General features: G+C 30.9%; 1 protein-coding gene across 1 annotated transcript; it reads right to left on the bottom strand.

The window, feature by feature from the left end:
• Nucleotides 1-3621: 3621 nt before the first annotated feature.
• LOC145067877 (putative manganese-transporting ATPase PDR2) lies at nt 3622-8888 on the bottom strand. Its single transcript, XM_079014913.1, has 9 exons — nt 8799-8888; nt 8642-8706; nt 7536-7586; nt 7012-7195; nt 6089-6196; nt 5911-5990; nt 5721-5815; nt 3816-3826; nt 3622-3753 (listed from the first exon to the last, which is right to left on the bottom strand). Exons 4-9 carry the CDS (start codon nt 7057-7059, stop codon nt 3622-3624), a joined length of 474 nt encoding a protein of 157 aa, XP_078871039.1. The 5' UTR covers nt 7060-7195; nt 7536-7586; nt 8642-8706; nt 8799-8888.
• Nucleotides 8889-11252: the final 2364 nt, after the last annotated feature.

Raw genomic sequence — 11252 nt, 5'->3', positions numbered from 1 at the left:
TTACTTGTTTTCGAATGTTAATTCTTAAGTAATCGCCATTAAATTTTTTTATATATATTATTTAGGTTAATTATATAAAAGGCTTTATATATTTAGTTTTTTCCGGATTAAATCTTTATTTTATTTTATTTTTCCAAAAAAAACATTTTATATTTTATATTTTTTTCGATTTGAAGATTTTGGTAGGTTTATCGGCAATTTTCCCATTTTACATAACAATATAAAGGTTTTTTTTAGACTAAGTAATAAAGTCCCACTTTACATAACACTATAAAGGTTTTTTTAGAAAAAGTAATAAAGTTGAGGTTTAAAAATATAAAAGCTAGAGTAAAATGAGAATATATATGGACCGAATCGAAAAAACAGAAAAACGTAAGAGTCATTTTAGGAAAAAAAATATAAAATTTAATAGAAAAAAAACCTATCATAATATATATGACCTTTTATGTAACTAACCCTATTATTTAACTCCAACAAGAACACTTATTGGTAATTTAGCTAAACTTAAATAACATATAGAATGTATTTCAACCGAGAAAAAAACAATTATGACTAAAAGGTCTATGTCTATTAGTAGTATATATGATATGATTTCAAATAATATAAATAAATTAAATAAGAAATACTTATATAATCACCTAACAAAAAGAATATAAACATTATTAAAACATTTTGGCAGTTACCGTTGTCCATTGGCCATCTAGGTCGACAAACAAAGTACATATTTCATTACATAACTTAATTACATGAGGTAGGAAATTTACTATTTACTTCATCTGATACAGTAAATTACATAAATATCCCAAGCTTTGTTGTTAAATTTAAATCTTTTCTGTCATATATTCTCTTTCCTTTTTTTTTTTGGCTCTCTTCCCTTGACCATATCCAATCAACTCATGCGGTGTATAAATTAACATCTTTAATTTTCTTCTTTGTTTTGGACCACGAAAGTTTTTTATTCAAAGGTTACGAAGGAACTGAAAAATGATAAGGTATCAAAACATATATAAAGATAAAGATATTTCAAGCATCCTATTCAAATCAAAACCACATTTGAATACCGTATATAGTTGAAATCACCTTCACCCATACATATTTGACTACTTTAGGAATCTCCATCTCCATTTCAAAAGCAAGGCCTTATTTAGTACAAAAGAGCTACCAACTTCCAACCATCCTTCTTCTTTAGTAGCCATAATAGTTCTCTAGTTTACATACAATGTCTTACCTTCTCCAATCCTACTTCCTTAAAAGAAATATAAGTACATTCATATTATCGGTAAAATATGAAATTAAAATGCTATTACGGGTAAAAAATGAAATTACATTGCTATTACAGGTAAAAAAAATTTAGTTACAGAAAAATGGCTTGTTTCCCGAATTTTTTTCTAAGAAAAATCAAAATTTTGAAAATGCATTTTAGTTTAACATATTTTCTAAAACTTTTCCAAAAAACAAGAATTTTCGTTTTCCAAAATTACAATGACTTTGGAAAGTTTCTAAAATATAAACATATACATTCATCCACACCCCACCCCACACCATACATTCATATACACCCAACACTCATACGCCGACATACCCACCCAACCTAACCTATACACATCCACGCCTAACACCCATATCTCCATCTACCTACCCTGACCCACCCACCCACGACACCCCCACCCTATGGGGTGAGAGGTGTTGGGGTGGGGTGGAGGTATGTATGTGTGAGTGCGAGTGTAAGCATATGTGTATGATAACATAAATCTGAAAATAAAAATTGATAGAAAATACAAATTCAAACACGTTTTATAATTTTCAAAAGTATAAAATAGAGACTTACTCGGTTTTTACTAAACATGTTTTCTAAATTTTAATCTAAAAACTGCAAATGCAAAATCATTTTATTTTTCATAAAACTGAAAACAGTTTTTTCTAACTAAACACACCCAAAAATGCTCACCTCAACAAAACGATGATTCTTGTGTTGTGCGTTCGAAGGTAAGATACGTACTTAGGACAATTTCATTGCTCCATCATGGAATTCCATGTCAAAGATTAATCATTACTCTCTCTTTGCCTATTATTCTTCACTTTCACCATGTTTAATTTTTGTCTTTTTGTCATGGTGTCTCCTTTGTCCACCTAAAAGTCCCCCGACTTCCAGTTTTGCACAATGAAATTTTCAATTTTTTAATTAACGTATTGTATTTTGAACAATCCACCCAATTATATCATTATGTTTTGCTCTTCTTTTATTAGGACATTATAATATAACGTGACAAGTCTACCCAAATATAATAGTGAATATTGCCTTGTATCTAGAAGACAGTAGATTTTCCGAAGAACCAAGTTGCAATATGAAAATTTCAATTTCTTGTATTTTATACTATTAAGAAATAATAGTAGCATGTAAAAAAAATATGAAAGTACGTTAATTAACTCTTGTATTTAACCCTACAATCTGTGCTTTTCAACTGCAAAAATTTAATGAATCTTTCATGCTTTCTTTGAATTATAAGAAACCCAACAACCAATGAAAGTATGAAAGTACGTTGACTCTTGCATTTAATCCTGAAATTTATATGCTTTTCAAATGCAAAATTTTAATGAATCTTTCATGCTTTCTTTGAATTTTTAAAACCGACATTTTTGTTTTCGTATCAAATGTTATAAGAATTTCGAAATAAACGTAGTTTATTTGACAATTCATCTCAAAATTATAGCTCTTTTCCAAACAGAGGGAGTGCACTTTGGGTTCATTACCTTATTTCAGAACACGTCATACATAAATCTCACACTTATATCGAGCACTATCTTCAAAAGTGGCCTGTAGAATATATACTTGTAACTAGCATCTCAATTCTCAACATTATATACAAGTAAACAAAACATGACTTTTGATATATCGGGTTGTCACACTGTTGACTAATGACCCGATATTTCAGAACACGTCATGACATTATTAGCAAATCAATTAGATTAGCTCATTTTAGTCTTGATGGTGCACAATAGCAAGAATCTCCTCTACGTTTTCTTACCAAATAAATGAGAAGATAATCTCTCTCTCTTCTCTCTCTCTCTCTCTCTCTCTCTCTCTCTCTCTCTCTCTCTCTCTCTCTCTCTCTCTCTCTCTCTCTCTCTCTCTCTCTCTCTCTCTCTCTCTCTCTCTCTCTCTCTCTCTCTCTCTCTCTCTCTCTCTCTCTCTCTCTCTCTCTCTCTCTCTCTCTCTCTCTCTCTCTCTCTCTCTCTCTCTCTCTCTCTCTCTCTCTCTCTCTCTCTTCTCTCTCTCTCAGTAATAGAAAAAAACAAGGAGAAAATTAGTATAAGATTTTGTAACAAAGAAGAAGCACATATGATATAAATCTTCTTAACACATGCAAAATACCATTTTATCTTCCACATACCACCTAGACTTCATTTTCTCATTCTTAGCAATGTTATTGCTGCTGCTTAAAGTTTTTTCACTACTACAAAATATTGGGTAAAAGAAACCCGCTTAAATGCTTTTATTTTTTTATTTATTATTATTAAAATTATAATCCTAATAAACTTTTGATAACAATTGCTATGTTGTTATGTTTGCATTTAATTGGCCCAAATAAAGAAATCCTCAGTCATGTCTACATATTAAGATTAATCAACACTATGAAGTACACCAGAGAACTCCTCTTCATCGTGTTCGTATATAGGTTCATCAAGATTATCAGCCGATGCATGGTGCTCTCTAAGAAAGTTGTGCACCCTCTCACACCTGAACACAGTCCCCTTCAAAGAAAAAAATAACATAAATTAAATGATTCAGAATTAAAGATGATCTAAATACAAACATTAACCATCTCTATAAATTAATCAAGACTTTTAAAAATATTCAAATATGTAAGTATAGTTCAGAAATGGAAATGTATAATATAGCATTGTGTTCATCGAAGAGTTATATATATATATATATATATATATATATATATATATATATATATATATATATATATATATATATTCCGTATTTATGTGATTTCAGATTGACTATCTAAGAAAATTGGAAATCGAGAAGAAAATCAACAAAATCAAATGCGTTAAACAGCTAACAATACCCCTTTGCATTTATCCACTAACGATAAAACCATAAAGTTTCTATAATTGTGTGAATATCGTTGGCTTTTAATTGGACATTCAAAGAACATCTACTGAACTTCACGTTGTTTATATGCTTATTTGATTGATTTCATATATCGTCTAATTCTCTCATAGCAATATAAAAGTTTTTTTTTTGTGACACATCTCAAAAAGAGGTCATAGCTCCTTATGTTATTATTATAATTATTATTAAAGCTTAAAAGTATTCAATCTTTTAGTGTAATTATTTAATGTTTTAAGAGATTATTAAATTTGTTCCCTTGTTCGCCTGCTAACTTCCAGAAATGGGTTCTTGTTCATACTTACAATTGAGTTGAAAATTTTCTTCTTTCTTTTGGGGTCAACGGAAGTCTTAAATTCCACCAGCTCTTCTTTAAGCACACATTGTTTCTTTTTCTTTTTTCTTTATATAATTTGAGTTTTTCCGATTGTAGTTGTGTTATAATAACGTTCTTATTTTATAAAGAAACAGATTTCAGTGGTTTTTAAAAAGAAAAGTGAATTGGAAGTGTTAGTATAGCTTAATTATTGTAAATAATGTTATATTATATATTTAGCCGGTCATATTTACGGTTTTACCCCTGTATTCTCGTAATCCAGTTGACAACTAATTTCCTTCAACAGCATGATTAGTGTCCTTGATCATCACTCTTTAATCCATAAACAAAAAGTCAAAATTTGATTGAAAACGATTCAATATTATTTGACAATTTTCTTTAGTTTTTCTTCTAAAATATGTCGAACTTTTTACTACATTAACTATATACAAGAATATGTTCAATATTTTGCACTTGATAGAATCTTTCGAATTGAATAAAATTGTAGTTGATAGAAACTTTGAGTTGAAATTTTATGGAGATCAAATCAATTGTTGTCAAGGTACACCAAGGCTTCTGACCTCTTTCTTTATCAAGAACACAACCTAAAATGTGAATTATTTATATGAACATAAATACATGAAAATGAGAAAACGAATGGATATTTTCATGGAGAAACAGAAGACATGTTCTGCTCCCTTAGACCTGAATAGACTTGTCAGAGGTTTTATTCTAAATTTGTCTTTTGTCGTAGTAAGTATAACAATATATTTCCATAATTATAATATCAATAAGTATAATATTGTTCAATCTTAAACTAATTTATCTCATCTACATTATTGGTGTGGTTAGTAACGAGTCATGATAGACAAGTTTGTGTAGGGTTCGAAAGAAGTGATGGTATCTCCACATGAATTAATTTATTTATGTTAAACTGTAATATATTAATTAAGAATAGGTTATTACTTCAATTATCTAATTTGTTGGATAAAATAATTCAGGAGATTTCATGGATCACAAACACATTCAGATGACTTTTAAGTCACTACTAGAAACATGGCTTTTAGAGATGACTTTGCGATGGATCAGCGAAGGATTCACTCCATAGTTTTGGTATACATTGGTAAACTTTTATAGGAAGGGGTTTATATGTCGTGTGTACCTCTTGTAGGTGTTTATATAAAACGACGGTATATCATTTAAAAAAATTTGAGAAAATTGAATAAAGGTAATACACCATAATATATTATATTATATTTAAGTATTTAATATTTTAAATACCTTCACAAACGCATAAAACTGCTCTTCTGTACGAATAACAACTGCCATTCTTTTCAAGTGGGATGCAAAGTGATGCCTTTGAACTATTTGAACCACTTATGTATTAAAAAAAGTTGGTTATTAATTTCAACCACTTATATATTAAAAAAAATGTTAATTAGGGTTTAATTTCATTGATAACGGGTCTTACTTCTTAGGCATGGCTTTCTCATCAGATTGATAGCTCCATTCTATCCCTTTGATTGCAACCTTCTCAAGAGGATCACCAACCTAAAAGCAATGGTATAAATATAAATATGCATAATGTATTTTCTTTATGATCATAATATTATAATTTGAGATTAAAATTATTATAATATTTTATATACCAGTTTGTTGTGCACAAAAAGAAGAATTTCCAAAGTTTGAGTTGGGATTTTTTTAGTGTCTGTTTCCAGATCTAAATCGACACTCAGTCCACCAACTCCAGAGAATTCCTGAAAAAAATGCAAAAAAAAAATGGGAGACTGGAAACAAATTTTTTACCATGAATGACAGAATTGTAAATACCATGTCATCAGATGTTAATGTTCCCGTCTTGTCAAAACAACATATATCAACCTGCAAAAGAAATGGAGGGCAATATGGTCATTTTATATCCATCAATTAACAGTGTCAATTGGACATAAAGCATGACTAAATTGCATTTTAGGCACTAAAAATCGAAATATTGGACCATATTTGTAAAAATCAATAAACATAAGGAACTAAAAATGTCATTTGCCTAAAAATACATGTAGTATAACTGTATAAGCTAAAAGTTTTAATCCCAGATAAATGATCAAACTAACTAAGAAACTGGGGCAAAATGGTCATTTTACAGTTTACATGCACTTAATATCCATCTATTGACAGTGTTAAAATCAGGGACTAAAAATACAATAAAAGCAACATTTCAGGGACCAGAAGTTAAAAATCAAAGTATTAAGCCATACCCGTAACAATCAACAAACACACAAGGTAGAAAACTGTAACTTACCCAAATATAAATGTATTAGAATCTAAAAGACATTAATCCCAGATTTAAGATCAAAATAGCAAAGACATGCTAAAACATAAAGCCATGGGGGACAAAATGGTCATTTTTACATGTAATTTAACATCCATCTAACTTCAAGTGTGAAGAAACTATGCTTTAGGGAACCAGAAGTTAAATATCAAACAATTGGACCATACCCGTAAAAATGAACAAACCACAGGGACTAAAAATACAATTTTAACTTTTACCACAAAAATAAATGTTAATGCTCACCTTCCCAGCAAATGGTATACGAAAAAGGCTTTGTACAAAATATACCATGTCTTGCTAGTGGAATCAATGAGGTATTAACAGCTATCGACAACTCCATTGGCAATTCAGGGGGAATCACAAATGTTATAATTAAAGAACAGGTCAAAAGAAGCTTGTTCCTACTCCTGTTTGGCTCCTCAAACCCCTAAATCATGAAAAAATTACAGTTATAACCTTCACCACACTTTTAAAACACTAATAGATGTCAAATTTCAACACCAAGTTGAGAGCTTTATACCATAGGATACTAAAACAGAGCAAAGATCACTTCAAGATTCTTCAATAAAAGAAAGGCAAACCAAGGGTAAAATGGTCAGAAAAGAGAAAAGCAAACCAGGGGTAAACAAAATGAACATGAAAAGAGACATGGTAAAGATTCTTCAATAAAAGAAAGGGAAATCTGAACATGTCAAAATAGATATGATGAGTCAAGAAACTTGAATCAAGAAAAAGACATAAGAGAGACAAAAGAAGGTCAAATTCACCTTCACCAAGATTGTGCGAGTATTTCTTCCAAAGATAGCCTTTTGAGATAACTTCAAGAAAAGAACCAATAATTAGTGTAATACGTGATAGTTGTTGGAAGAAACACATAAATACATAACAATTAACAGAAAAGCGGAAATGAACAAATTACAGAATGGTTACTACATAATTACAAAATTATATGTTTCAGAATTACATAAATGATAAAAATGATAACAAATTGAATAATTAAAGCGATGGTAATTGAAGCAACAAGCAACAAATAACAGATTACAAATGATAAAGTACATATTACAGGGTACGGGATGGTGATATGGTCAATGAAACAACAAGTAACAGGTAACAAATAAAATCATATAATAGTTACAGAAATGGTAAACTAAATATGAGTACATAACTAGAGAATGACTAAAATACATAACTACAAAGTATTGGATGATGATATCCAAAATCCAATACTTTGTAATTATATATTATAGCAATTCTCTAATTAGGAAAAACAAGTTCATTCTTAGCACTGGGTTACAACATTGAGATCAATGTTAACAACACAAATTTACAATAACAAGCAACTTCATTAAGTTCATTATGATGCTCAAAGGAACTTCATTGAGTTCATCTTAGCACTAAGATTCAGTTACAATGTAAAATAACTCGTCATGATGATGTTGAAAAAGAAGAACAAACAACAAGTAGCATTGTTGTAGTAAGTAGATAAATGAAGACTTATTAATGATGAGATGATGAGATGAAATAACTCGTCATGAGGATGTACTCATCAATGTAAAATAAACTTGAGCTCTCAACTTTTAGCTTCTGGCAGAAGGGGTGTTGCTGGGTGGAGTTCCGGGGATAGGTGGATTTGATGTTGTTTTTTCTATTACTTTAAGTGAATCGAGTGCCAATCTAACCAAAATATGGAGTTCACACAACGCATTGGCATTGTTAGTTAGGGAAGATCGTCATGTATGTAATGCTAAGATATAAGAGGTATGATGATTGAAAAAGAAAAAATGGGGAAATTAAACCCTAACGAAGTATATTATGCAATTGAACTAAAACTAACATAATATGTGACTAAAGCAAATGAAATCAAGAGATTTACCTGAATCGGAAGTTAAGGAAGAATACTTTCAGATTAAAAATTGTGGAGGTTGCCAGAATCGGGAGCTGCAATGTTGAGTAGTGGCGTCATCTATTCGAACAGATATGGTGAGATAAAGCAGAACCGAAATTGGGTTAACAGATCGAAGGGAACTTACTCCAGAGTCTAGAATGATAAAGCTGGATGAAGGAAACTTAAATCACCTTCGTGAGAATGAAACTGGGTTGTGCCAATTTCAGCGAGATATCGGCGATAGAAAAAACAAAACGCGGATACCCCAAATATAGTTTTTGTCACCGTACTCTCGCTAACACCCTGTTCCCGAGTTCAACTTAAGGAGAGAAAGCAAAGGAAATTGGTGTAAATGAGAAGAAAATAAAAGAAATTGGTGTTCTTGAGTTTCATTAAAGGAGGGAATTGGAAGGAAATGGAGAGACATGGAAGGATCACTTTCCCTCCTAACTTTCCTTCCGATTTGGGAGGATTTGGAAAGAAAGAACAAAATGATTCATTTTCCTTCCACTTCTCTCCAACTCGGGAACATAAAAAATATTTTGTTTTCCTTTCCTTTCTCTTCTTTCCTCTCATGACTTTCTTTTTCTCTTCTCTTCTTTTCTTTTGTTAAACTCGGGAACGAGGCGTAAATGCGTACCGAATGACACAATTGTTTTTATCCCTCGTTGAACCCTAGCTAAGTGCCTTCATTTTTCCACTAATTAGCGAGGAATAGTGGTTCGTCGATATATACTTGCGAGATCCGTAGCTGAGCCCTCGGTAAATCCTCACTAATATTCCATATGTTAAAATAAATAAAATAATTATAAAAAACATGGTAGATATGTGGTAATTCTCTAGCTATAAGTCTAAATTTTGCTATAGAATCAATCTGTAGCAAAATCCCTAGCTGAAACTCAAGTTTCTAGTAGTGAGTTTTAACCGGACTTATTTTTAGTTAATTTTTTATATTTTATTTGTTTGATCATTAAAGATAAAATATAAGAAAATTGAGTAATCTAACCCTTATAAACAACTATTTTAATAAAAATAATCATTTTAATTTGTTTTTTGTAAAATGATCAATTTCTCTGGAATATCGTATTCTGGAGTGATTACGGTTATTCCGGAGTTAGGGTCGTTCGAAGGTATCGGGTCCGAAATCTGACAACCATACCCTGACTACTAACGAAAAGGATTCCATATTATCACTACAAGAAATTCGGGCATTAGCGGCGATGGTTGTCGCCGCAAAAGATAGGGGTTGTCGCTGCTATAGGTATTAGCGGCGACATGTCGCTGCAAAAAGGTCGCCGCTAATGCTTCGTCGCTAATGGCCTATTAGTCGCCGCTAATACAAAACTGTCACCGCTATTGGACTGTCGTCGCTAATACTACCACGACGCCGCTAAACTTCATCGCGACTAATGATGTTGTGTCGCCGCTAAAGACGTCGCCGCAAAAACTGTTTCGTTTTTTTTGTTTATTTAATATTAAATTTATAAAAAACCATATAAAATTTATAAAATCTAGTACAATTTTATAGAAATATTAACCGATACTCAACCAAAAACAATATAACATTTATAAAATATTAATCCAAAATCCAAAATATTAATCCATACAACCTAAAGTATTCTTCCAAACAAAACATTTCATAAAATCCTAAAATTCCTACTCGTCGTCATCACTCTCATCATTTCCTTCATTATTATTTGGTGGTGGCAATGAACGAAACCACTCTTCTAATGCCACAGATCATGACGAGTCCTTTAGTATCGTTTGCAACATTTCCAACTACAAAGAAAACAAAATATATTACCAACATATCATAATAGTATTATACTTTCCAGAAATTACCAAAATTAAAAAAAATACAAACATATCTAACTATAACCAACATAACATTATAGCATTCTACTTTCCAAAAATTACCAAACTACAAAATATTAACATATGAAACCATAACCAACATATCATTATAGAATTCTACTTTCCAAAAAATACCAAACTACAAATATCAACATATCAAACCATAACCAACATATTATTATAGCATTCTACTTTCCAAAAATTACCAAACAACAAAATATCAACATATCAAACCATAACCAACATATCATTATAACATTCTACTTTCCATTATAGCATTGTACTATATACTAAACAAACAATTACCAACATATCATTATAGCATCCTACATTTTTTTCTCTTTTCCATTATAGCATTATACTTGTCAACTTAAACTAACAATTACCTGTGATTGTGGTGGTTCTTGTGTTATCGGTTGTTCCTGATCGTACATAGACACAACGGTAGGAGGTTTACACCCAATGCCTCTGATATGTCCGTGTCGAACACCCAATATTCTTTCAAAACATTTTCTTGTATCACTTGGTGTTAGATTGCTTGCTGCAAAAGAAGCTTGGGTTTGATGATTGATCTCCTGGACTAAACCATTTTGTATTTTCAAAAAATGATAAACATCATAAAAATTAGATTACTAAATACCCTTGACGATATAAACACTTATATGAAAATACAAATTAACTACTTACGTATTGTTGCTCGACTACAGGACTATAAAATACCCCTTGGCGATTGGAATTAGCCTTA

Source organism: Lactuca serriola, chromosome 8, assembly GCF_051521515.1.
Source record: "Lactuca serriola cultivar US96UC23 chromosome 8, Lser_US96UC23_V15, whole genome shotgun sequence".
Taxonomy (NCBI): domain Eukaryota; kingdom Viridiplantae; phylum Streptophyta; class Magnoliopsida; order Asterales; family Asteraceae; genus Lactuca; species Lactuca serriola.
This window is presented reverse-complemented; position numbering and strand designations above follow the sequence as displayed.